We start from the raw sequence: 27584 nt of genomic DNA, 5'->3' as shown, positions 1-27584 counted from the left end.
AAACTGCGGTCGTGGAAGCTGGATAGAAGTTATCCAAAAAGGTGGAAAGCAGCGATAGTTGGCTGGTGGGAAACCAAGATCCCTACCTTTACAGCCACCAAGGTTTAAGAGATTTTGACAGTGGGTGATGGCAATGCCGTATGAGTTCAGGATCTCATCTCAGTTGCTATCGAGATGAAGAAATAGTTGAGAATCATCGCCATACATGAAGAAAATGTAGGTCGATTGATTCCAGCAACTTAGCCTCGTAGGGGGGCTACAGCAGGAGGTTGTGATGATACATAAGGCTTTTGGGAGCAGGACACTGCTGGTAGGAAGGCGAGGTGTGGGCAGAGGTCATCCCAGGCTGCAGGTGCTTGACAATAACAGCAGGACCGGAGAACCAGGTGACCAAGAGGCCTCAAATCTGCACATCTGCAAAGAATGTGATGCTTTTCTAAATGATCCTCAAATACTCCCAACAATGGGAAAAGTGTGAACTATTTACAGCCATTCTTAGTATCACTTTAATATAGATGCAACAGGTCCCCATTTTATGCATGCCAGCTTCAAGCGTTACAGGCTTTTTAAGACAATAATATAAATCAATGGTGGCAGCCGCAGGTCTGTACGTCTTCTGGATAACTAAACTACAAGCCCCATAATGCAAAGCCAGCACTGGCTCAAATTCTCCAACATGACATGGACCTACTCGCAAGAAATGCATTGAAAAACCCTTGAGCCAATTCATGGTAAGGATTTACCGCATGCGGCAGAGTGGTCAAAAGACACTTGCCAGCACCCTACAAAATATTTAAAATGCAAATGTCAATAGCATGTGAACTTTCCATAGGAATACATTGGACTACAGAAAAGTCTTTTTGGGACTGGGGGCCTGGCCATGTCACCATCCCTTTGTCATTCAGAAGATGCTCATCTACTTCGGTGTCTGTCTTCGAGTTCTGGAACTTGTAGTTCTGGATTTATAATGGGAAAAGCAAAACTACAAGTTACAGAATTCCAAGACAAGCAGAACTGGGTGAGTGTCTTCTGAATGATATGGGCATGCAGGCACACAAGCGCGAGTCAGTGAACAGCTGCGTTATTAGATTGCACATTCTGTATGCATATATAATCAGATTCCAGAAGCCCATTAACTGCGTTTTAGGTTTCCATGTTCGATGTAAATGAGAATAAAAGTATTTGACAAGAGAAAAGATTGACTGGCCTGGACTGAGAAGCAAGGCCACCCTCCTGAACCTGAGCCACAAGCCAAACAGGATGTACTTCCTGGATAGGGATGTACTTTCTGCAAACGTAGTGCATTTTAGTGCCCTTATCAAGCTTCCTGAAGACAACATCAGGACGCCATGGCGCTGCAGTGAGGGAGAATGCACACAGCTGAATCGGTTGAAGAAAACGAGGCCATGTTTACGTCAATGAATTCAGACGTTCTATTCAAATTGGAGCTATTGCCTGTGGCATGCACTGGACTAGTGGGTACCAGGTGCCCGAGTCTGTATTGCTCTGCATTCCCTTGCCACCAAATCCACGAATCACGTGGCTAACACAAACCATCCACATGTAATCTGACAGCTCACTTTTCCATAGAGTGAGTCTGGGATACAACTATATAGGCCATTGATAGGAGGGGCGCTGTAAGCAATCATTAAAATCCAACATAGATTCAGTCATTCAATTATTTCTATCTACAAATGTATGCATCTTAAGTAGACATTTTATTAGAGGAAGGGTATCCAAGTGCGAAGGGTGGGCAGATGTGGAGTTAAAGAATGCAGATGTGTTCCCTTAATCCAGGAGTCAGATGCTCATTTAGAGACAGTGTTATTCAGATCTCTCATATCGCTGCAGGTCAGGTTTAGGATGTCAGTCGAGTTCAAGTTCAGACTTTCGCTCTTATTCGCTTTGCATTCTGGTACATGGAGTTTTACTGTCTGTATTATAAACACGGGCCAGCAAGATGCGTGTTAAAGGACGGATAGATAGGCTGAACATCCTGCACGTGACACTGGTTATATACAGGGTATTGTGCATCAATGTTGGCGTCCAATGTGTGCACCCTGTGAAACGTATTACCACACACTATGCAGCCCTGTTCCAATAAGCAGGAACAGTCCCGTTATCAGGTGCAGCAAAACGTGCAAAATTCAGGGTTTAACCAAAAAATATAAGATCCTGTCATTGCTTTGTGCAGAACACACGCGATTATTTTTTTTTATAGGGAGAAAGTATCTCCCTCGATTTCCCGACAGTGCTTTCAGAAATGTTGCGAATACCCAGCCACATAGCGAAGTGTGTACACCATGCCTATTTAATTCCTCATTATCACCCTTTCGAGAACTTTTAAAACACATGCACGCACAGCCTCGCACGAAGAGACCGTGTGTGCGCTGCGCTGCGCATCTCTTCCCAAGCCTCTCCGCCTTAGCAGTCACTGGCAAGCAGCATCACTGGGACGCGCACTCACCGTACACCATCGCCCCTCCCGTCTCGTGCAAGAAGCGAAAGCGATGGTTTTTGAACAGCCATATGGTTAGAATGGTGAGAATGAGCAAGAAGTTGAAGACCAGCAGCTCCAGGGCCCCCTGGTGATGAGCTTGCGCCCCGCCAGGGGCGCCAGGCGAGGTCTGTGACTGCCCCATGCTCGCTGGCCAGTGGCTACTGTGGAACCAAGGGACACCGCTCAGCTGCCCCTTAGCTACGTCCAATGCAAGCTCTGCGGGCGGCTGTGGCTTCCTTGCTGGTGTCAGTGCACAGCGCAGCTCTGCTTCCTGGGAAATGTAGTCCGTACCACTGAGATGCAGGGGGGGAGGGCGGTTTTATAACACATTCTGTCCCCCGTGAGAATCAGCTCCCCTTTACACACTGCGCATGTGCAGCAGGGTGATCTCCACGGGAGCGGATGATTTTGCTCGCGCTGGTAAATCAGCTAAGAGGCGGTGTGCTTGAACACATGAGCGCGCTGAGATGGAGAGCGCTACGGGCAGTGCACGAGTTTATATCAGACGAGGCCCGTGCTGTGCCATTGCACAAACATATATATTAAAAAAAAACAAGAATGGAAAAGCGATAAAAAGGAGAAAAAAGTAGGAAGAAGGAAGAAAACCGGAAAACGTGTGCTGACAACGGAAGGTACTTAAAGGAAATTAAAATGCAGAAAATTGAAATACAACGAAGACCAGCTGAAGATCTGTGGGGGCCCATTTCAACATGATGGTTGGGGGGGGGCTGCTCAGAGGGAAAACAGTCTGATGCACCCTTTGGTTGCATGCACCACAATGGTGACCAAGATGAGCTTAATAGGCGCTGATTATCACAAGAGGGCTAGCCAGCAGGAAGTTTATTTGTATTTGTATTTTATTTATTTATATAGCGCGTCTGGCCCAAAGGCATCTGGGCGCATTTCTTGTGGTTACAGAGACATTGTGGTTAAGCACTAAACCCCCACTGAAGAGCTCTAAACTAAACACCTCTTTGTAAGCAAGGGACTGATGTGGAGGTACCAGTGTTAGAAGGCAATGAGGTGAGTGTTGGGGGCCCGCCACTGGTCACCCGACGGGCCACTGCTGGTGTCGGGGTCACTCGACCTTCACCAGTTGATCATGTAGCAAACAATGAGCAGGGATCACCCTGCTTGCCACGGATCACTGAAGCAGAGCACATGGGCTGGGGGCACCCAGCTCACCGCAGCCCTGGTTCTCGGACACCCAGGCTGGGGATGCACCTTCAGCCATGGTCACATGCCTCGAACATTCAAAGAGGGCGGCGTTGCCCAGCAGAGGCACCAACCTCGTGCAGGGCCCTGTCCTTGGGCCTCCTGCACGCGGTGTAGCCAAGGTCGGATTGGCCCCTCGGCCTTTCGGCCCGTGGCTGGGCCAAAATCGCCCCTGGAGAGTGGGGGCCGGTTTCTGGCCATGCCTGGGCCGTTTTGGAAAAATAAAATTTGGAAATTTTTTTTTTTTTCCAATTTTCTTTTTTTTCTTCAAAAAGACTTCCATCCTTCTTAGGTTAATAAATGAGTACCAACACAGGTTGGGTGATATTGTATGCATATTTGTTCTATAAAAAAGAGCTTAAGCGTAAGTGCTATACAATAACATATTATCATTTGGCCTTGGACGTCTGCTTGGATTCACAGTAATTTAGTGTACTTAGGGACAATACTATTTGATGCCACTTGCTGTTTTGTCAAGGGGTGAAAGGTTGTGTTTCATTGTTTCCCGGGATGTCACTTTGGGGTGGAGTCAAATGACATAACCTCTGGTGATGTCATCAGAGGTCAAGGGTCGTGAGGCGAGGGGTATGCCACTTTTTTGAGCCAAGGAGTGGGCCAGTTTTTTTGGGTGCCTGGTCCTATTTCGTGTCCCAGTCCGACCCTGGGTGTAGCACCAGCATGGTGCTTGGCAAGAACAACACCGGAGTCAGGATATGATCAACTGACGAGCCGGAAACGGCTCCTCCCTTTTATTTACTCTGTCACATGGTTACCCCATGTGATCATGACATCAACAATGGAAGGTACCATGTCCCCCAGAAGGGGTGACATGCAACACTCCTCCTTTTTCATAACAACAAAACAAACTCCCAAAACCATGGCACAATCCACACACTAATACTACTACCATAAACCCTACTAGTTTCCACACCCTTTAATAACCTGGGTGAGTGGGCATTGCTCCACGGACACAGCATCACGTTTCACCCCTGGCCCTCCATACTACAACAAACCCCAAACACATGAACGCCGTCCCACTCCTCACTTGGGCTGGGCCGACTTTGGTCTGCAGACTCCCAACCATTGTGTGTGCACAGGGTCCCACTGCGGCCTCCGCTGAGGTGTCTCCACGGCCACCACACGTTCAGGGGATGGTAAAGCCGCAGCTGGGGTCACCAGGGGCCACATCGACCCAGTCCTTGGCTAGTGGTACCCGGATGACAGGCAAGCACACAGTTCGGGGTATGCACCCATGCAAACGGAAGAGCCAGGGGCCACGTACCCCGATTGGTGCATGGTACTGGAGGCTGGCTGACACCCACTCCCTTCACCTCCCCTCCTTCTGTGGGGCTGCTGGCAGGGAGACACTGGTGACAGAGTGTCGGGACTAGTTACGACACCTGGTTTGGTTCAGTGAGTTAGGTGACAGAGAGGGCGCACAAGCACTCCTTATGGAGCCTCTACCCTGCCCGGGTCCTCCTGGTGCCAAACGAGAAACTGCGTGAGGAGTACAGCTGATGGGCCCGTGGGTTGGGCAGCGCTATTGACATGTCCCTCTCCCTTGTTGCTGCGGGGCCACCGGGCACCATGCCTTCCCTCGTTAGGGAACCCCTGGCCAACACCCCAGGCTGCCTACAGGCCATAGCACCTCTAAATGGCCACTGCTTTGCTTCGCAGCCAGCCAGGTCATCCTTAAGCACCCCATATAACAATGGCAGCGCCCCCTCATGGTGGCAGATGGAGCACACGCTGTGTGGACTGACATACTTGTTGCCTTCCCCTTGATGGGAGGGCTGGTTGCCTGCAGGTTTTCTGTGTTACTGGGGAACAGTGACTACATTCAGGGGCCAATGTTCGGAACGCTGCTGGCTCAATTTTCCATCATGTCTGCACACTCACCCGGTTCCCCGCTCCCGATGCTATGTCCGCCACCGGAGCGGGCACAGGAGAGCCGGCCGTATCTTCATGGCACCCAGAGTGCTGCTGGCCACACAGACCTGTTGCCATGCCCCCTTTTCCTCAATGCCGATGCCACCTCTGCTGTTCTTTGTTCCTTTGTTGCGGCAAGCCCAGGTCTGGTTGGGCCACGCTCCCTGCTTTCCGGGGCTGGCGTGGGCCTCAGTTACCTTCATATTTTTTTTGTTCACCGCCGCAGTCCCGAATTACTTAGGCCACGCCCACCTTTGTTCTTTTCGGGCCGCGCAGACTTCCCGATTCTTTTCTTAACTTGATTGCGGGCCCTGGTGATGATGAGCCCGCCTCCACTGGGGACACCTCGCTGTTCGGCGGCCCCATTCGCACCTTTCCCCAGACCGAGAACAGAGGGCATGCACACACCGACCCCAGCCGCACGAGCACCCCCAGTGATGGGGGCCGCGGTCGGGGGTGTGTGAGCTCCCCCCCATCTGTACATAGCGCAGAGCTCACAGCAGTTCTCCATGCCACCTTCCAGCGGCGGCCGATGCCGCGCACCTCCTGTGGGCACCAGGCGTCCCATGCCCATGTGCAGCACAGGGCCCTGGGTCACCCGCAGAGCCGCCTCCTCATTTTCAGCGGCCAATGCTATGTTCACTCTGCGGGCACCAGGCAGCCCATGCCCACAAGCAGCACGGGCCCTGGGCTGCCCGCCGAGCGGTCGATGCCGCCATACACACACAGGCTCCCGCAGCCCGCCAGCTCCAGCTTGCGGGCCGGACCGTCCTCGTCCCCATTGTTGGGGGCTCCCCTCTGGTCAGTGGGTGGGCCACCGATGGTGTCGGGTCACACGGCCTTGACCAGTTGGGCTGCGATCACGCAGCAAACAATGGGTAGGCATCACCCTGCTTGCACAGGATTACCAGTGCGGACCTCTTGGGCTGGGGGCACCCAGCTCACCGCAGCCCCAGCTCTGGGGGCACCCAGGCCAGGGATGCACCTTCAGCCATTGTCACATGACTCGAACATTCAAAGAGGACGGCGTTGCCCAGCAGGGGCGCCAACCTCGTACAGGGCCCCGTCCTTGGGCCTCCTGCACGCGGTGCTGCACCAGCATGGTGCTTGGCAAGAACAACACCAGAGTCAGGATATGATTGACTGACGAGCCGGAAATGATTCGTCCCTTTTATTACACTGTCACATTGGTTACCCCATGTGATCATGACATCAACACTGGATGGTACCATGTCCCTCGGAAGGGGTGACATGCAACAGTGAGGACACATTGGTATATCTCGTGTGAAGAGAAAATGCAACTTGTAATGCGAGCACTGCAAAGCGCACATTTTAAACCCAGAACTAAAATAAAGGAATGAATATTTTGCTGTGTTGTAAGAATGCTGACTGGCAATATGGGGGCAGTTGCCGGGGGCCAACCTAGGGCTCGAGGGCCCCTTTAATTTGAAAGAGTTGAAAGGCCCTGACGCCCACCCTTCTATGCAACAAGAATATCCAATGCCATTATTTAATGGTATTTGCATCTTTATGTGAAGTGGAGGCTGGTGATTTTTTTAGTTTGGGCTTTCAAGTGGCTAAGCCCAAACTATTAGACTACAGATAGTGAGAAATGGCCTATGAGGAGGGACACACAGCTTGTAGGTTTTGTTTAGTTATTTGCCCACCCATTGACATGGACATGCTAACCCCTTTGCCCATTCCCACCTAGTTCCTGCCCCTCCCTGTCCAAAACACCCCCTCAAGGAAAATGTTGAGCTTGTTTTATTCACACCTTACCATCAAACTTTGCACTCGAAGTGCCTGTCAGTGTTTTGAAGGTTCAAAGTAGTCTTCTGAGAGTAAATGACTTAATTGGAGCTGTAAAGCTGCTACTGGTGTAATAAAAATGTCTTAAGGGCTGCCTTCAGCTACTCAATGCATAAGCACTATGCCTGTCCTTCACTGACGTCCCCTTAAAAACAAGCATTGGAAAAGCAAACAGATTTGCCTTGTGTATAAAACATAGGCATTTGCCAGGCACTGCTATTAAATGCCCAGTTACATGCACCATTTTTCACCTGGTACCATCAATGGCCAGTTAATACTAGTATGGCAGTGCGTGGCAAGTGTCTTTCCCATGTCTACACGAAAGGCCAAACTGTTGGCATTGCCAATTCTTGTTTAATTTGAGGGACGTAAATACATGAGCAAGGGAGCCTGCACCAATCTAGGGCGGTAGGTGTATTCCCTTCCCCTCAAGCATTTTTTCAAAATAATGGGTTCAAATGGTAAATTTTACATCACATTTTATTTGAAAACTTGGATACAAAGCCACACATTCTACCATTGGTTTGGTAGGGTAACACATGAAAAAATCCAATAGATTCAATAACAGCGCACAGGAGAATTATTTAACAGAATTACACAACGCCTTTGCTTTTTAAACTGGCATATATTGTGGGCATTTTCATGCGGGCTATGTCCAAACATTTCATGCTGGCTGCACCAACATATGGCAGTATAACCATATAACCTGCTCCTGTTGATGTGCCATGCCATGCATCAATAAGAAAAATATCCAGACTTGCTGCACCAATGTAATGCAGTAATACAAATTATCATACTTACTTTTCCATTATTTCTCAATGAAAAATTGCCCACTACCCAGAACACAAGCCCCATACCTGGCATCCTGCCCCAATTATCCCATACTGGGAATCCTGACCCCTACCACCAAGATTGCAAGCCCAATACCTGGCATCATGCCCGTCCACTACCCAGAGCACAAGCCTATAGCTGGTATCCTGCCCCCACTACAGAGAGCACAAGTACTATACCTGGCATTCTGCCCCCACTACCCAGAGCGCAAGTCCCATACCTGGCATCACGTCCACCACCACCCAGAGCACAAGCCCCATAATGGGAATCCTGCCTCCACTACCAAGATTGCAAGCCCCATCCCTGGCATCATGCCCCCCAAGAGCCAGAACAGAAGCCCCATACCTGTCCCCTGTCTCCCACTCCCCACAACAGAGGCCCACACCATCCAGACCATGGCAACATCTCCTCTCAAACAACCAAACAAGCCACTTTGAACATAGCTGGACAGCGCTGGTTGAACGGTCCCATGATTTATTGATTCTGAGGTGTCACCCCTGAAGTGCATTCCCCTTCTGTTCTGTGCTGGCTTTCTCCGTAGAGAGACAGCCAGCACAGCAACCTAGGTCCACATCTGCCATCTGGGGGGCTGGGTGCACAAGGCGAGGCACAATACATTCTAGGGGAGGCAGCAGCCCCACCTGGCCCTACCCTAGAGACGCCACTTGTGAGGAGGCGCAAGGGAGAGAAGGAAGGACCTGGCGTGGGCTAGGTATGGGGCTAGATTGTGAGGTTTGAATTCATTTTGGAGATAGGGGCGATAGCAGAGGGAGAGATGAACAGGGGAATGGTGATGCTGAAGGGGAGGATAGAAAGACCAGATGGGGATGGTTAAAAGGTGAGAACAGAATAGGAGAGCAAGAAGGAGAAGAAGATTGCCCAAACCATGTTAACAAACCAACCTACATCTCCCAAAATCTTTTTCCAACAGAGGAAAATCCGGAACCAAACTAACAAAACTCATTTACAGATTTAGATGCAGGAAGATAATGGGGAAGACCCGGGTAACCCACAATAATGTTCTACAAAAAAGGGGTAGACTTGAGGAACATGCACCCCTCCCCCATTTGATATCCAGAGTAGCAGCAGGTGTCATGCGGCAGCCCTGGAGGTTCTGGAGCAACTGGAGGCCCCATTGACTTCCCTGTCATGTCACTACGCGAACGTGCTTCATCGGTCTAGTCAACACGCAACATGGCCGCCGCATGTATATAGCGGTTTGCTTTCACGGGCTTGGGGCGTTGCAACCCTTAAAATTCTTTTCCGGGTAAAACGCTCTGCAGTACAAAGCTTTTCTGTCCTGCTTGTTTCCAGTATTCAGTTCTGACTTTCTATCCGGCTCGCACTCTCGCGCAGCCTGCTTTCTCCCTCTGCCGCCTTGCGGCTTCCCTGCCTCGTTCTCCTGGCCTCCTCGCATTGTGCTTTGTTAGCACGCCCTCTCTCCCCTGTTGGGGTTTTTTGTTTGCAGTTCTGTTTGTTTGCCTACCACCCATCGCTGCTTACGTGCAACTGTTTCCCATCTATTTTGCACGCTTAGTGGGCTCTCCTCTGCTATTACATTTTGGAGGAAGCATCTCTCGTCTCCTGCTTATTTCTCTGAGTGGATTCCACTCTCAGTCTTCTACTTTTGCTATCCACTCACAAGTGGATTCCGGGTCTCACTGGTGTTAGGACTCTTTGGTCTTCATCTCATTCAACAGTTCCCACTCTGCCATACTACAGTGCCTGTCTTATATCCACAGGCAAGTCATGTTCAGCATACCTGACCTGCTGGAAGACCAGTATAGAAGAAATCCTGCTCACCAGACTCCAGGGTTTTTGTGCCTAACAGCTTTTCCCTGGGCGGGGGCCGGTTCCCCGGAGTCCTCACTGTCTGGCAATTTGCATATAAGGCACAGTAGCCTATCTCTTACAAAAGAAGAAAAAGGAAAATAAAGCTGATTCAAGAAGAGGGAGGAAGGAAGAAGAAGAAGCAACTGAGGAAGTTGATGAAGCTGAGGAAGCCTCTGGGACTTCAGGTGAGGAGATTTCCAAAGATGAAGCTGTAGATCTTGAGGGTTTGAAATGCCCACATTCAACCATGGCAATTCTGGAGCAGTATCAAGAACTCATCGCAGCTCTACAAGGACTTACGGTCGAGGTACAAAACCCATGAGCCGAAAATGTTGCTTTGAGACAGCAGGCTGCATTCAGGGATGATCAAAGAGGATATCTACCTCCTTTAGCTTTGCCTTTCGGTAAATATGACGGGAATCCCAGACGACTCAATGAATTCCTTGATGCATGCCTAGTCTATTTCACCTTTCATCCCAGAGCCTACGGTTCCGAGCGAGCCCGAGTAGGCTTTCTCATTTCAAACCTAGTTGGCAACGCTTTGGCCTTGGCCACCCCCTTGGTAACAAGCTCAGATCCCTCTCTTAATGACTATACATTGTTTGTACAACACTTTAAGACAAGCTTTGAAAGGCCTGATGTGCAGTACTCATTGTGCGAGAGCCTGCTAGATCTCAGAAAAGGGACGTCCAATGTCCAGTCTTATGTGTCTATTTGCAAGAAGGTAGCTGCAGATGCTGGCTGGCCTGAAACAGCTCCACAAACCTTATTCCAGCGTGAACTCCAGGAGGAGATCAAGGACGAACTGGCTAGGGTCGCTAGACCTTCCTCCTTCCTGGAGCTGGTATCCTTGTCCCTTCAAATTGAGTTTCGCCTGACAGAACGGAAGAAGGAAAGACAAAGAACCAGATCTGCTTACCCTTTACCTCAGCAGTTTCCGATTGCAGCTGACAGACCCACGACTGAAGAACCAATGCAGATTGGTGCTGCTAGAGGACCACTTACTGCGGCTGAACGCAAGAGACGGAAAGATCTGGGGTTGTGTATGTATTGCGGCTCTGACAAACACATCCTTAGAAATTGTCCTGAAGTACTCCGAGGCGTCAGGGAAATGCCAGACCCCAACGTCAAGCAGAGATAAGGTAGGAGAGACTGATACCAGTCCCTGCAACCCAGCTCAAAAACAAGAGATGTCCTGCGATACCAGACTCATGGCATTTGGCATACAACTAGAATTTGAAGGTCACAGATCCATCAAAGCCCTTGCCATGTTGGACTGTGATGCGACGGGTAACCTCATGGATGACACCTGGGCCAAGAACCATCTTGTTCCCTGCCGGGACAAGTCCACACCCATTCCTGTTGAAGGCGTGGATGGATCACACTTTTTCCTTTATTTTTTTTATTTTGAAGCCAGACAAACACACTACAACTGTTTCAATACATAAAAAGCATCATTAGACCAGCACATTTTCATTAGAACTCCCCAACTCCCCCCCGCCCCTTGAACTAGAGCCAGTTCTCACATGTCATTTACAGGAGCATCATCGGGTAGCACAATACTTACGCAGTCATCATCCGGGTCCTCTGTTCCGTTGTTACCCTGGTGAGGGTTTGCCATAGAGGGCACCAATTGCCGCCAGGCCAGCAAGGGCCCTACTTCCTCCTCGCCCCCCCTAGTGACCGCTTGAAACCAGACTACAGATTCAGCTTCTGCCCACCTCAAGAGGTCCGCCCACCATAGTTCCACCCTAGGTCTGTGGGCCGCCTTCCAGCCCATGGCAATCCTGCGCTTGGCCAAAACACAAGCCAAGTCCTTCATCTTGCTTATGTGTTTTGAATGTCGGGGTCTAGGAAAAATCCCAAGCATGCATGACCAGGCCGATTCCACATCCAGCACCCCCCCCCACCAGCCAGTTTCGTCTTAACCTCGTCCCAAAATCTGTGCACTTCCGGGCAAGCCCAAAACATGTGTAGCAGTCCCGCATTCACCTCCCCACACCTGGGGCATTGCTGCGTAGTTGGTCCCCCAAACTTTGCAATCTTCCTGGGAGTCAGATAAGCCCTGTGGGTAATGTACAATTGAAGTTGTTGGAATCTCGCGTTCCGGGACACCTTTTTGTGGTACCTCTGGGCCCATTCCCATTGCCCATCTGTCATGGGTCCTCCCACCTCCTCTTCCCAATCTTGTCTCAATTGAAGCAACTCCTTCCCTGCCCTTACTCGCAGGAGCTCGTATATCCTCGATATTTCATGCCCGCCCTCCGATACATCATACATAGTTTCCAGGGAGGCATCAGGGTCTTCCGCTAGCACTGTCTCGGGCCATCTTTCTCTAGTCTTTTTCACAAGCCTAGCGTAGGTTATATATTGGCCACCATGCACCCCCGGCTCTTCCTGCAACCTCTGAAAGTCCGATGCCTCCCCTTCCTGCCATATGTCCCCGAGGGTAGCCAGGCCTACCTGTTCCCAGTATCTACGGACCGATTCAAGTAGTCGAGAGTCGCTCCCACACAGCGCCGCCGAAGGGGCCTGCTGGGAGTACGGCTCCGAATACCCCCCAATCTTCCATGTCCTGTGCCAGATCTCCCAGCCCAGCCTCAGTAGCCACCCCCTGCCCACCAGTTTGTCTCTGCGCAACCACACCACTTCCATCAGAAAGTATGGGGCTGAGTCTCCACGCAGAAGCCTAGCTTCCGCCGAGTCTTCAGCCAAAAGCCAACTGGCCACATACAGCAGCTGCCCCGCCAGGTAATAGAGTTCAAAATTAGGCAGGCCTATCCCCCCCTTGTCACATGGGTTCTGGAGATTCCACAGAGCAACCCTATTCCTAGAGCTGCCCCACACGAAACCCCTACACACGCTGTGAAGTTTCGCAAATAGGCTCCTAGGTATCAAAAACAGGACATTCACGAAAAAGTGCAAGAGTCTAGGCAGGACCACCATCTTGAGCAAGGCCGCCCTCCCCATCATGGTCAGGGGCAATCTAGACCAAAATACCATGCTGTTCTTGATCCCCTCTATCGCTTTTTCCGTGTTATGCTTGTGTTCTGCCTCGACTCTGTGGTAAATATTTATTCCCAAATACCTAAATGTCACAAGCTGCCATGGTATTGGCAGGACAGGCAGCCTCTGTACCGGGACATTCCTATATCTGCCCAAAGGAAACAGACTGGACTTTCTAAGGTTCACTGATATGCCCGAAAGGGTGGCGTACCGTTCTATTACCTCCAGCACATACTGCAGATTTTCTTGTGGATAACGCAAATAAAGGAGCATATCATCCGCATATAGTGATATCAGGTGCCCTCCACTGACAGTGCTTATGCCCACCTCCCCATATTGTTGTCGCAGGCAAATTGCCAGCGGCTCTAATGCCAGTATATATAGCATGGGTGACCAGGGGCATCCCTGTCTGGTCCCCCTGCAAAGTTGCCAGGTATCTGAGACTGTGGACCCCGTTTTGACTCTCGCCATCAGGGTGCTGTAAAACAACTGGACCCATCTGAGGTATCCAGGTCCCATTCCGTACCCCTTCAGGACCGCTTTCAGCCAGGGCCATCGTACCGAGTCGAAGGCCTTGACTGCGTCTAACGACACTATGGCCAACTCGCCCGTGTCCTCCTCAGTTTGGTCAGTGATATGGTGTAGCCTCCTGTGGTTATCGGTGATGTTCCTGTCTGGAACATATTCCATCTGATCTGGGTGTATCAGTTTCCCAATCACCTTCTTCAGTCTATTAGCCAGCACTGCCGTAAGTATTTTGCTGTCCTGGTTAAGCATGGACAACGGTCTGTAAGACCCGCACTCCACGGCCGGCTTGCCTGGTTTCAAGAGTGGGATGATCCCAGCCTCGCGGAGGGACAATGGGAGTTCCCCCTGCTCATAGGCCTCGTTGAAAGTGGCAAGCAGTGGCTGAAGCAGCTCTTGCTTGTATGTTTTGTAGAACTCACTAGGCAGCCCATCCGAACCAGGCGCCTTGCAAGTGGGCAGATTCTGAATCACCACCTCCAGCTCATCCGAGGTGACAGGTGCGTCTAACTCCGCGCGTTCTAGGTCATCCAGGGTGGGTAGCTCTATGTCCTCCAATGTGTCCAGTATGTCTTGACACATATCCTCCCCTGTGTCCTCATAGAAGTGCCTGTAAAACGTAAGGAACTCCTCATTTACCCCTTCCTGGGTGTTGCAGATGCAACCTCTCTCATCCTTAATCTCACTGATCACCGAGCGGGGGGTCTCACTCTTATACAGCCAGGCCAGCAGTCTGCCCGGCTTGTCGCCCCCTGCGTGTATCCTCTCCGTATATTTCCTGTAATTGAGTCTGCATAGCCTATCCCAGAGTGCACTGCAGGACAACTGTAGCTCCTTTACTTTGGTTCTGTTATCATGAGCGGTGTTCTTACAACGTGTGAGATCCTCTAGCTCCCTTTCCGCTTCTTGGAGTTCCCTTTCGATACCCCCCTGTAGCCCCTTAGCTTTGGAAATGGCTACCCCACGCACCACCACCTTAAACGCTTCCCACAGTGTGCCCACAGAGCGTACGCTTCACGTATTTATATCAAAGTATTCTTCGATGGCATCCCTCAGACCCTCCCGGAACCCCTCGTCTTGCAGAGCCTCGGTCCTGAGTCTCCATGTAGGGATCCGCGGTCTTGGGGGCTGGTGTCTCCAGTCTACCACCAAGGGAGAGTGGTCAGATAGTACTATGTCTCTCACTATCTCGGCTGTTACAAACATGTAATCCAGCCTTGTGTGCAAATCATGTGGTGCTGCGAAGTGTGAATACTGCCTAACCGTGGGATGCAGCCTTCTCCACACATCCTCTAGGCCTAGGTCTTTCAGTAAGGTACCCAGCGCTTTGGCCGCCGGTGCCGTTTTCCCTGCCCTGTCCTTGGACCTATCCATTCTGGGATTCATGGTACAGTTAAAGTCCTCCCCCCCACACTACCGTACCCCCTGCCAGGGGGCCAAGTTTACTGTAGAGGGTCCTAAAGTAAGCCGCTGTGTCGTTATTGGGGGCGAACAAATTTATGATATGCACTTCCCTGTTTTCCAGGAGACCCGTTACCACCACCATTCTACCCTCCGGGTCCACCATAGAGTCAAGCACCCGAAACGGCACATGCGGCGCCACCCAAGTAATAACCCCTCTAGCGTACGCCGAGTATGCCGCACCCACAACATTGCCCTTCCATTTTCTCCTGACCACCTCCAGCCTTTCCCTAGTAAGGTGAGTCTCCTGCAGCAGGGCTATGTCTACACGCATCCTCTTTAAGTACAGCATCACTTTATTACGTTTCAGGTAGCTGTTAAGGCCCTGTACATTCCAGGTCACAATTCTGAGATTACCCGATGCCATCTGGTCGGACGATAGTCCCATTATCCCATCCTTTCCCATAATGCTCCCCGTGCTAGTTCGTTTTCTGGCTCTCTCCCATCTATTCACAAACAGTACCCCCTTCGTCCCCCCCAACTTCACACCACTGCACACAACTCCACCCCTCCCCCCTCCCTGCCAACCCCCAACAATAGCCCAGCTCCATCCCTGGATCTCAGGCCTACCCATGTCTGGACCTGTCTCGTATCTGAGGACAAGGACCCCGCGGGGCGTCACCTATCTAACAGTGACCTAACTAAGTGTACTACTATTGGGTTCAGAGGGTGCTTCCTAGGAGCTCCCAGTCATCTATTTAGGAGAAGTGCATTCAACGGAACCCGCCGGCAGATACCATGACTTCCTCCCCACAAGCACAATATCGTACTATATTCCAGTCCCAATGTCATAACTATGGCCTCACGGGTGCCTCAGCAACGTGCTACTTATCTCCAGCCGCTTCTGTCTGGGCATCCGGTTCCTGAGGTCGACCCTGCATATCCAGCCACTCCATCGCTTCAGTCGGCGTCTCAAAGAAGAGGGATCTATTCTTATAAAACACCTTTAACCTAGCGGGGTAGAGCAACATGTAGCGATGGCCTGCTTCTCTAAGCCTCCTTTTCACCGATCCAAAGTTCATTCGACTACGCTGTACAAGCAGCGTATAGTCCGGATACGCCGTTATTTTCGCTGACCCCCTTTCTATCGTACCTCCTTTCCGGAAAAATTTGAGAATCTTTTCGCGGTCACGATAGTTCAAGATCTTCGCGATCAACGGCCGCGGGGTGGCTCCTGGGGCCGGTCTCCTGGTCAGGGCCCTATGCGCCCTTTGAACCGTGAACCCCTAGGTCAGCTCCCCGCCTGTAATCTCCTGCAAGAGCATGGTTTCAACGTATTCTGTGGGGTTCAGTCCTTGCGTTCCTTCTGGAACACCCACTATGCGAATGTTGTTGCGCCTGGCGCGCCCCTCTGCCTGCTCTACTCTGTCCTCCAAATTGCCCACTCGTTGCACGAGGGCATGAAGCTCCTTAGCATGTGCATTGCACGCCTCCGTGGTCGGGGCCAACTCTTTCTCCAGTTCCCCAGTGCGCTCCCCGATCGTTCACACGTCCTGTCGCAACAGGTTCACCTCTTCTTGGACCGCTCCGATCTTAAGGTCTAGGCCCTCCTGCAGCTCTTTCATGGCCAGGCCCAACTTCGTTTCCCAAGCCACCTTCAAGTCGGCAATTGCTGCCAGCACCTCCTGGATAGTACCCGGTGGGTCCGTCGCCGCCGCAGGGGCCTCTTTGCTTTTGCCCCCTTCCGCGCCTGGGGGCAACCTGGCGTAGGCCTCCATCGTGGGCTGCTTGATCCGGGGTCGCACCACCTTGGAAGACATCCTGCTGCGTCGGTTGGGCACACGCGCCCAGCTGTGTCTCCGGCGCTGTGGAGCGCCTTGCGGGGTCCGCTCGCCGGCCCCTCCTCAGCAAGGCTCTGCTGAACTCGGGTTCGCTCTGCTGGCACGCCACAATCCAGGGCCTCCTCAGTGGGGGCCCGCACTTATGTTCTTGCCACCAGCCAGAGACGCATGCGATGCGTCCCTCTAGTTGGGCTCGCCTCGCTCCGGCTGGCTCTGTCTTCCTCAGCTCCACGGACCATTTATGGCCATTTGTCCACGAGCGGCCATCTTGGGTGCTGCCCTTCCACTGCGCGACCGCCACCTTCGTCGAAGTCCAGTTCTGTGGATATGCAGTCTCGCTGGTGGGGAGGGCACTCACCATGTGCCCCCCACTTTCATGCACCCTTTGATGCACCGTGGACTCGAAAGTCCACCGAAAACCATTACTTCTTCCCAGGATCAAAATCGGATAATCGGGAACTCCTCCAAGGAACGTCCCCTCACGTAGCCATCAAGCCACGCCCCCTGGATGGATCACACTTAACGTCACTTCTGACCTTATTCGAGCGGCCCACTTTCCAGTGATTCTTGGCATACCGTGGCCGAGGAGACACAATCCCAGCATTAAATGGACCTTAAATACCATTCAGTTCCAGTCACAGTACTGCCAATTACATTGCCTAGAACAAGAAACAGATGACCATCAAGTGGGCATAACTGTACCTCTCCTAGCTCCTGTTGTACATTCTATTCCCTCATCGTACCATGGCTATTTGGATGTCTTTGAAGACGTACTGCCTAGGAAGCTACCACCTTATAGAAAGGAGGACTGTGCCATCCAATTCCAACCTGAAGCTACTGTTCCCGTTGGAAGGATGTTTCAGTTGTCCCTTCCAGAAAAAAGGGCTCTGAAGGAATACCTCGAGTCGAACCTCCAAAACTGGCTTATTCAGAAGTCCAAATCCTCGCCAGGGTCCTCACTCTTTTTCATCCCAAAGAAGGGTACATCCAAACTCCGGCCTTGTGTTCACTACCACAGGCTGAACAGCCTTACGATTAGGTACAGATATCCCAGCCCCTTGACAAAGGATGTTCTGGAAGCATTACAAGGTACCTGTTTATTCACTAAGTTAGACCTAAGAGGGGCATACCATCTCCTAAGAATCTGTGCTGGTGACGAGTGGAAAATGGCGTTCCGGACACGATTGGGGCATTATGAACATCAGGTCATGCCATTTGGTCTCGTAAATGCACCAGCCATTTTTCAACAGTTCATGGAGAAGATATTCGCAGATCTTCTGTTTTCCTTGGCAGTGGTATACTTGGATGACATTCTGGTTTACTCAACTAGTCTGGCCGAACATTGCCACCATGTCATGGAGGTTCTACATCGCCTCCGGCAACATCAGTTGTTGGCCAAGCCTAAGAAGTGTACTTTTGAGGCATCCTCTGTTCCCTATCTGGGATTCATCTTGTCCAAGGTGGGCATCCAAATGGATCCCCACAAGATAAAGGCTGTACTCCAGTGACCTGCTCCAAAATCCATCAAAGACATTCAAGTATTCCACGGTTTGGCTAATTTTTACCAAAGGTTTATCCCCAACATCTCCGAAATGGTCCTACCCATTACAGCCTACCTTAAGAGAGGAGTGAGATTTAATTGGGACCACAAGGCAGAAGCAGCCTTTCAGTTTCTAAAGAAGGCCTTTGTTACACCTCCCATGATATGATATGATATGATATGGCATTTGTAAAGCGCCTATACACAAGTGTTTCAAGACGCGACAAGGCAGGGGGGGGGACAAGGGGAGACAGACAACGATCCTACTAGGCCAGGTGTCATTCAGATCGCGCAAGTGCAAGGGTAGAGGGGAAGGGAAAAGTGCAAGAGGGAAAGGGAGAGGGGAAAGTGCAGTACAGGGTTATTAGCATACAGGATAAATAACAAGGGCCAGCTGGTGGCAAGTGCGAGGTAAGTGCAGACAAGTGCTGGGAAGGGGGGCTGTAGAGATACAGACACAGTCCCGCAGTGCAGGGGTTGCCTAGGAGGCAGTGTAGGGGAGAGTGGCTGGGTCAAGGACCGAGAACGGCGAGTGGCCTAGTTGCAGATTCAGTGCAGTTTCAGTAATTTTAGCAGGGGAGAGAAAGCGAAGGCAAAGAGGAAGGTTTTGAGGTTGTTCCGGAACCGGAGATGGTTCTTCTCAAGTTTCAGGGAGGCAGGAAGGCTGTTCCAGAGGGAGGCCCCTGCAGCAGAGAGAGATCTGCCCCCAACTCGTTGTTTGGAGAAGCGGCTGACCCTGAGGGAGTTGGAGGCGGATGAGCGAAGAGCTCGAGAAGGAACATATTTAGGAAGAGAGAGTTGAAGGTATTTTGGCCCAAGGCTCCAGACGGCCCTGTGGACAATGCAAAGGGTTTTGAACTTGATCCTCGTAGTCACTGGGAGCCAGTGTAGTGATTTCAGTCTTGGAGAGATACGGTCCCTGGGCTTCAGACCAAGGACAAGTCTCGCAGTCCTGTTCTGGATGAGTTGCAAAGGGCAGAGAGTAGAGGCAGGAAGATTAAGATAGAGGCTGTTACAGTCCAGCTTTGAGAGAACCAGGGCTCTAGAGACGGTGAGCTTCTGAGGGAAGGAGAGGAAAGGAAGGATACCTCTGAGGAGGTGTAGCTGGTAGTGTGACTTCTTAGAGACGTCGTATATGTGAGGAGAGAAGGAGAGTGTGGAGTCGAAGATGACCCCAAGGTTTTTTGCCTTGCAGGTAGGAGCAGGAAGAGGGCCAAGAGAGGCCGGCCAGAGAGCTGCAGGGAAGGAATGAGTGGGTGTGCCGATGAGTAGAATCTCAGTCTTAATGGCATTAAGGCAGAGGTCGTTGGCGGCACACCATTCCTGGATAGCAGAAAGACAGTCAGAGATGAGGGAAGGAGAAGAGGAGGCCGAGGGTAGCCTGAAGATGAGCTGGGTATCATCCGCATAGCACTGAAAGATGGGGCAGAGAGCGGCGATGCGGTGGGCGAGAAGTGCCAGATACTGGTTGAACAGCCAGGGAGAGAGGTTAGATCCCTGGGGGACACCACAGGTAGAGAAAAAGATGTCAGAGAGGAAAGACCCTAGTTGGACCTGGGAGGGTCGTTTGGAGAGGAAAGAGGTCAACCACGCCAGTGGCTGACCAGTGATACCCAGGTTATCACAGAGACGGTTGAGCAGGATGGTATGGTTGACAGTATGAAAGGCAGAAGAGAGATCAAGCAAAATGAGAACACATGGAATGTTAGAGTCAAAGTTCGAGAGCAGGTCCTCACGGATGTTCAGGAGAGCAGTTTCCGTGCTTCTGGCAGCTACGAAGCCAGACTGATGGTCACGAAGACTACCAACAGATTCAGCATGGAGATTAAGCTGGGAGATGGCCAGTTTCTCCAGGAGCTTGCCCAGGAAGGGAGTGATAGAGATTGGGCGACAGTTAGCTGGGCAGGAAGGGTCGGAAGAGGGTTTCTTAAGAAGGGGGTGCACAAGGGAGTGCTTCAGAGGGTATGGAAAGACTCTGGAGGCGAAGGAGTGATTGCAGAAGTCAGAAAGGGCAGGAGCCAAGGAGTCGATGTGGTCATTGATAGTTTTGGAGGAACAGGGGTGGACCTGTTTTGACAAGACTTTCATAGATCGGACTTGTCTTGAAACCTCGTCAGCAGAAAAAAGGGGAAAGGCAAAGAAGGAGAGAGGAGGGGTGGCTGCAGAAGGGCCAGAGGAAGGGCAGGGAATAGAAGGGGGAGGTGATAGGAAGAGAGTGAGGACAGGATGTCCTGAGTTTTTGAAATGAGGTGAGAGGCCAGTGCCATGCAGAGGGCCCGGGAGGGGACAGGAGAGGTAGAGACTGCAGCAGGGTTGGCCAGCTCCTTGCAGATTTTAAAGAGTTCGGCCGAATTGTTAGATGCTGCAGAGATGCGGGCTTGGATAAGGGCTCTCTTCTTGGTGAGAACAGAGAGCCGGTATTGCCTTTGGAGCAGGCGGCAGGCCAGTTTGTCAGAGGATGAACATGAAGCACGCCATTTCCTCTCTGTCACCCTGCACTTGCGTTTAAGGGTGACGAGATCCAAGTCATACCAGGAGTTACATTTGGGTTTGGGCTTCAGGCAGATTCTCATGACAGGGGCAAGGATATCAAGAGTATCAGATATAGCAGAGTGGAGAGTGAGAGGGCTGTGTCAGGGTGGGAGTCAGCCGAAGGGGGAGGAGGGGGCGAGAAGGTGGCAGCGAAAGCCTCGACTGACACGCGCTTCATGGGTCGGATGACCGAGAAGGAAGGTGGCAGTGATGAGGGTGGCTTTGCCTGTGGGGTAGGGAGGATGAGGTGGGAGGAGAGGAGAAAGTGATCACTCCAGGAGAGAGGAGTAGAGAGAGGGACAGAGAGGGGAAGGTCAGAAGAGATCAGGGCATCAAGAGTGTGCCCTGCAGAATGAGTCAGCCCAGACGGGAGAATATAGAGTGAGAGAGAGTCGCAGAGGTCGCAAAAGAGTCCAGAGGGGGGACAGGAGGCATCCAGGTGGATGTTGAAGTCTCCAAGAAAGAGGAGTTGAGTGGTTGTGGACAGGAGTGAGGAGGAGAGGTCCGCCCACTCGGAGAGGAAGGAAGAAATTTGACCAGGTGGCCTATAGATAGTAGCCACGGTAAGGGAATGGCTAGGAGAGAGAGAGCAGACAAGACATTCAAAAGAGGAGTAGGTCTGCGTGGGAGTAACAGAGGCAGGAATCCACTCAGGGAAGATGAGGGCCACACCCCCCCAGCACGGTTGGGCCTGGGCATGGAGAGGATCTTGTAACCATCAGGTAGGAATGTGTCAAAGCTGGTGACAGAGCTGGCCCTGAACCATGTCTCAGTGAGACCGAGTACGTCAAGGTCCAGTTCCTCAAGAAGGCGGCAGATATCAGAGGAATGTTTGACGGCAGAGCGATGTGGAGAAGGTTGCCATCTTTGAAGGACTTCCGGGGAGGGGTACAAATCTGCAACTACGGATACCATCTCAGACATATTCAGACAACTGGGTTTCCCCCTTGTACCGTACCCACGGGGGATGAACTCTTGGAGACCCTGAAGGCTACACATAAGGAAGCCACAGAAAACCTACAGAAAAGTAAGAAGACGTATAAGGAGGGGGACGAAAAGAAATGAAGACAAAACCCCCCATGGGACATTAGTACTAAGGTATGGCTATCAACCCGATATCTACCAAGATGGGTACACGTTTTCACCCCGCTACATTGGTTCCTTCTCTATCACAGCTTAGATAAATCTGGTTGCCTTTCGTTTGAGATTATCTCATCGCCTGAGGAAGGTACATCCTGTTTTCCACACCTCCCTCCTCAAGGCCTACATTCCAGACCCTTTTTCCCCACAAAAAACAAAGACATAACATCCTTTATGACAAGGATCCCAAGGAATATGAGGCATCTAGACTCACAGATTCTCGTTATCGGAAGGGTGTGCTGCAATATCTTGTACATTGGAAGGATTATCCCGAATCCGAAAGAACCTGGGAACCCTCAAGAAACATCAAGGCACCTCGACTTGTACATCGTTTCCAGAGGTTTCATCCTGGAAAGCCTGGAGGACCACTGAGGAAGAGGGGTCATACTGTCATTCGGCATCCCTGGAAGTTCTGGAGCAACTGGAGGCTCCATTGACTTCCCCGCCACGTCACTCAACGAACGTGCTTTAGCGGTCTAGTCGACACACAACATGACCGCCGCATTCATATACCGGTGTTACGCTCACCTGGTCTCTGCGGGGGCTTTGGGACACGGTTGGAGCCCTCCCTCGACTTGGCTCCCCTGTGTCAGCTATCTTCCTCAGCTGCTGCCGTGTAGGCTGTTCTGGATGCTGGTCTTGCTCCTGGGAGAAGATGAGAGGCAATGAAAATGGCGTGGGTGTGTCACAAATTCCCTCAACCCTTTCGTGCCAAAATGTAGTGCGCAAGAGATTTCCCATGCAAGCTCACCTGTTGTTTTGTAATGCTGAGCTCTCCGTCCTGCTTCCTTCAGCAGGGGCACGTAGAGTGGACCTAGTTGCTTCACTGGCCCGAGGAAGTGGTGATCCAGACCAGCTTCGACCAATCCACTTAGAAGGTAAGGCTTTTGTTATGATTACTGTTTGTTTATTATAATGTCTTTGGTAGTGAGTCCTTTGCCTTGATTGTAAAATAATAAAATAATTCTTGCAATGTCTCTTCTCTTCCCAATAGGTGTGAAGATGGTAGATGAGAATCGTGGAGTGGTTCCGGGGATTCCCTAGGATGATGGAGCTCTCAAATCAACAGGTACATTGGCTGTTATAATGGAGTTCTAAACTCAGGTATGGAGCGACCAAGTGTTCATTATTTATAAGATTTCTAACCTGTTGTGTTCTTTTCCCCTTGCAGGAGCGGTCTGGTGGCGTGGAGCAGAGTCTGGATGCTCGAAGGCCGTTCTGCGGCCCCGGATGAAGATACCGCAAAGATGAAGAAAAGAAGATGAGCTCCCGCGTTGCTGGACGTCCAGATCGGGTGAGGAAAGGTTCCGACTCCGATGACGATGGAAAGCAGGTAGGGTGCGCGCACAGCGATGGAGCGGCTGGAATCAGGTAAGGTGCACCTTCAGCGATGGAGAGCCTGGGATAAGGTAAGATGTGCCTTCAGCAATGAAGTGGCTGAAATCAGGAAAGTTGCGCCTTCCGCGATGGAGTTGCAGGCTTCAGGTAAGATGGTCTTCATAGATGGAGTAACAGGAATCGAGCTGAGGAAAAGCGTTAAGCGTCACGCTGCAAAGCAGAATAACGTGAAGAGGGGGCATGAGGTTGGGCTGGCCTTAAATAGGCTGGCTCTGACCCCTCCCTTCGGCCCCGCCTTGTGGCTCTACCTTGCCCCTCCCAGGAATTCTTGCACGTGCCTCCCAATTAGGTTCTATGGCCACACCGGCCCTGATGCACGTGCCTTAGGCACAGAGTGTGCAAAGCATACTTTTCTATGAGCCTGGCGCCAGAGGTGACAGGACTGGGTCCATTTGGACCCTGAGGGTGAGGAAGGCCTGGGCCCTTGCACAATGGCCATGACAACCCGTTTGCTTTCACCAGCTCGGGGTGTCGCAACCCTTAGAATTCCTTTCCGGGTAAGACGCTCCGCATTATGAAGCTTTTCTGTCCTGCTCGTTTCCAATATTCAGTTCTGACTTTCTATCCTGCTTGCACTCTCACGCAGCCCGCTTTCTCCCTCTGCCGCCTTGCGGCTTCCCTGCCTCGTTCTCCTGGCCTCCTCACATTGTGCTTTGTTAGCACGTCCTCTCTCCCCTGTCAGGGTTTTTTATTTGCAGTTCTGTCTGTTTGCCTACCACGCATTGCTGCTTATGTGCAACGGTTTCCCATCAATGTTTTACGCTTATTGGGCTCTCCTCTGCTGTTACATTTTGGAGGAAGTATCTTTCCTGCTTATTTCTCTGAGTGGATTCCCCTCTCAGTCTTCTACTTTTGCTATCCACTCACTAGTGGATTCCGGGTCTCAGTGGTGTTAGGACTCTTTGGTCTTCAGCTCATTGAACAGTTCCCACCCTGCCATACCACAGTGCCTGTCTTATCTCCACCAGCAAGTCGTGTTCAGCATAGCTGACCCGCATTGTGCTCTGTCAGCGTGTCCTCTCTCCCTTGTCGGGGTTTTTGTGTGCAATTCTGTATGTTTGCCTACTACCCATTGCTGCTTATGTGCAACGGATTCCCATCTATTTTGCATGCTTATTGGGCTCTCCTCTGCTATTACATTTTGGAGGAAGTATCACTCGGTGCCTGCTTATTTCTCTGAGTGGATTTCCCTCTCAGTCTTCTACTTTTGCTATCCACTCACTAGTGGATTCCGGGTCTCAGTGGTGTTAGGACTCTTTGGTTTTCAGCTCACTCAATAGTTGCCACTATGCTTTACTACAGTGCCTGTCTTATCTCCACGGTCAAGTCGTGTTTAGCATACCTGACCTGCTGGAAGACCTGTATAGAAGAAATCCTGCTCACCAGACTCTAAGGTTTTTGTGCCTAACGGCTTTTCCCTGGGCTGGGGCTGGCTCCCCGGAGCCCCCACTGCCTGGCAACTTGCATATAAGGCACAGTGGTCTCTGGGGTAGCTCGTCCTTATCTCTTCCAAAAGAAGGAGAAGGGAAAGAACGCTTATTCAAGAAGAAGGAAGAAGCAACCAAGGAAGTCGAGGAAGCTTCTGGGACTTCAGGTGAGGAGATTTCCAAAGAGGAAGCTGTAGAACATGAGAACAGGAAGAGTTGCTCTTGCCTGTACAGTTAACACAGGAACAACCCCACTTCCTTCCCATACTACCGGGAACTCTGGGCAGGCGAGAACTCATATCTCACTCATAATTACCAGCATAACAGGGTCAGAATCACCTGCAACTGCCTCCTCCATTAAAAGCAAGTGAAAGGATAACAGCACTGCACCAAACAAAGGAGAATCTTTTTTCCAAACTCCCTCCCCTCTGGGGTAATGCTTAATTTATACCCTTAGCTGTTTGACACAGGAGGTCACTGAAATGAAATTCAGGGAAACTCTCCAGCCTTAAATAGGGAAACAAACCCTGTCATGAATCATGCCCAGAGTGGGCATGTGACCCCTCTGGCCAACCAGTAGGTAGCTAGTTAACGCAAGAACTATATAAGGTCTAGCTCCAATGACAAACATGGAAGAGAGTTTTGTAGTACAAATAAGGCAAGGTTGTGGTGTTAAAGGGAAGGAAGATTGCTGGGGCTGAGAGGAAGTTTGCTGGGCTGGGTGTAAGATCTTGCTCGAGTGGGAGAACAGATCCAAAGAGGAGGGGGAAATTTCTGGGCAGATTGTAAGACTCAGATTGAAGAGATTGATTGTAAAAAAGGGAGTCTGGAAGAGACTCAAAGCCAGAGACCAGAACTACAGAATAGGAAGCAGAGACCAAACGGCATGTGATTGGGGACCTAGCCACAACCTTAGTCAATAACAGGGACAGGAAGGTGAAGGCCTTTAAAGAGGGAAAGACAGAGAAGGTAAAGATTAGGACTCTGAGCAAAGGGAAGGCAGAGCAAGAAAAGACAGAGGCCCTGGCAATGGAAAGAAAGGGCAGAGACCCTGAACAGAGAGGTGGAGGAAGTACCCAACAGCAGCAGAGATTTGATGGGTAGAGACCTTAGACTAGAAAACAGAGAAGGTGATGAGAAGGAGGAGGCAAAAAAAGAAAATGGTCACCTTGTGACTAATCCAGGAAAGAAGAAAATACAGTGCCCTTGTGAAGTGTTGAGGATCACTGTAACAAACCCCAACCTTCCTGACACCTTAAATAAAAAGCATACACTTTAAAATCCTTCTTGCATTGGGTGTTACAACTTGTAATATCAGATAAGAGGAAGTCAAGTTCTACTTGATGACTGGGTGAGGTAATAGGGTTTTTCAAGTCTCCTGTGAGAAGAATGGGCACATTATTAGGAATTAAGTCAAACAGGAGATCAAGGTCAGAGAAAAGGGTGTTGAGATTTCATGGAAGCCTACAATGGTATATCTGTGGGAGGGGGGAAGGGATTAAGTGGGAGGTGATTCATTCAAAGGACTGGATAGGAAGTCAGACAGTTTAAGGGAGGTCGGAATGTTAATCATGTTAATCATTAGACAAACTCCTCCATTTCATATAAAAAACAAGAGATGTGGGAGAAGGTGGCAGAGTCACTCTCAATACAAAAAAGGGGTTACCTGTACTATAATACTATAATCCCTAGTCCTTCAGGTAAAACAACAGCAAAAAAAATAGGGTGGACCAGTGGATGAGGGATGACAAGACTAACTAACTTAATACATTATATACAAATTTTATTCAATCAAGTACAATATATATATATATATATATATATATATATATATATATATATATATCAGTAAAAAAACGTTGTTAAAGGGACATTATGGTTAAGTTGCGCTACTAAAACCTATGAAATTCAGTAAAAAAACTTTGTTAAAGGGATGTTATGGTTCAAAGTAAAACCGAAAAACCCCTGAAATTCGCTAGTTATGGTAAGCTAAGCAACCATAACTCGTGCCACCACTGTGCATTGCTAAGACTATCACCCAGGACATCAAAGATGACATCAGTGATGTAATCAATGACATTTGTGATGTCATCTTTGATGTCCTGGGTGTTAGTCTTAGCAATGCACGGCGTGAGTTATGGTTGCTTAGCTTACCATAACTAGCTAATTTCAGGGGGTTTCCGGTTTACTTTGAACCATAACGTCCCTTTAACAACGTTTTTTTGACTGAATTTCATAGGTTTTTTGTAGCGCAACTTAACCATAACATCCCTTTAACAACGTTTTTTTACTGAATTTCATAGGTTTTTAGTAGTGCAACTTAACCATAATATCTCTTTCACAAAGTTTTTTTACTGAATATACATTTTCATAGTGTAAATTTGATAGATGTTTACTAGGGTTCCCTTACTTTATATACAAGTAACATAGAACATACCGAACACTTCGCTAATGATTTTGATGTCCGCGGACGGTCACGGACGACATCGACACTACCCAAACACACAGGGGGTATCTGAAATTGTTCTATCATACCATATTAACACTGCACAAGTTCAAAAAGCAGCACATAAACACATTATATATAATATAAAATAAGCAGTGGAACCTACATATTTAACACATCAACCATCCATTTAAATACGATATGTAATAAA

At 50.3% G+C, this 27584-nt stretch overlaps 1 protein-coding gene across 1 annotated transcript in view; it reads right to left on the bottom strand.

The window, feature by feature from the left end:
* Positions 1-2803, bottom strand: part of SLC9A9 (solute carrier family 9 member A9) — a 3894960-nt gene extending 3892157 nt beyond the window's left edge. The window contains exon 1 of the mRNA XM_069618254.1: positions 2468-2803. Within this exon, the coding sequence (XP_069474355.1) occupies positions 2468-2642 (175 nt within the window). The 5' untranslated portion in view covers positions 2643-2803. The remainder of the gene's footprint in view (positions 1-2467) is intronic.
* Between the last annotated feature and the right edge of the window lie 24781 nt (positions 2804-27584).

Source organism: Ambystoma mexicanum, chromosome 10 (genome assembly GCF_040938575.1).
Source record: "Ambystoma mexicanum isolate Mex_15411 chromosome 10, UKY_AmexF1_1, whole genome shotgun sequence".
NCBI classification, from domain to species: domain Eukaryota; kingdom Metazoa; phylum Chordata; class Amphibia; order Caudata; family Ambystomatidae; genus Ambystoma; species Ambystoma mexicanum.
The sequence above is the reverse complement of the archived record's forward strand: the minus strand, read 5'-3'. Positions and strand labels throughout refer to the sequence as shown.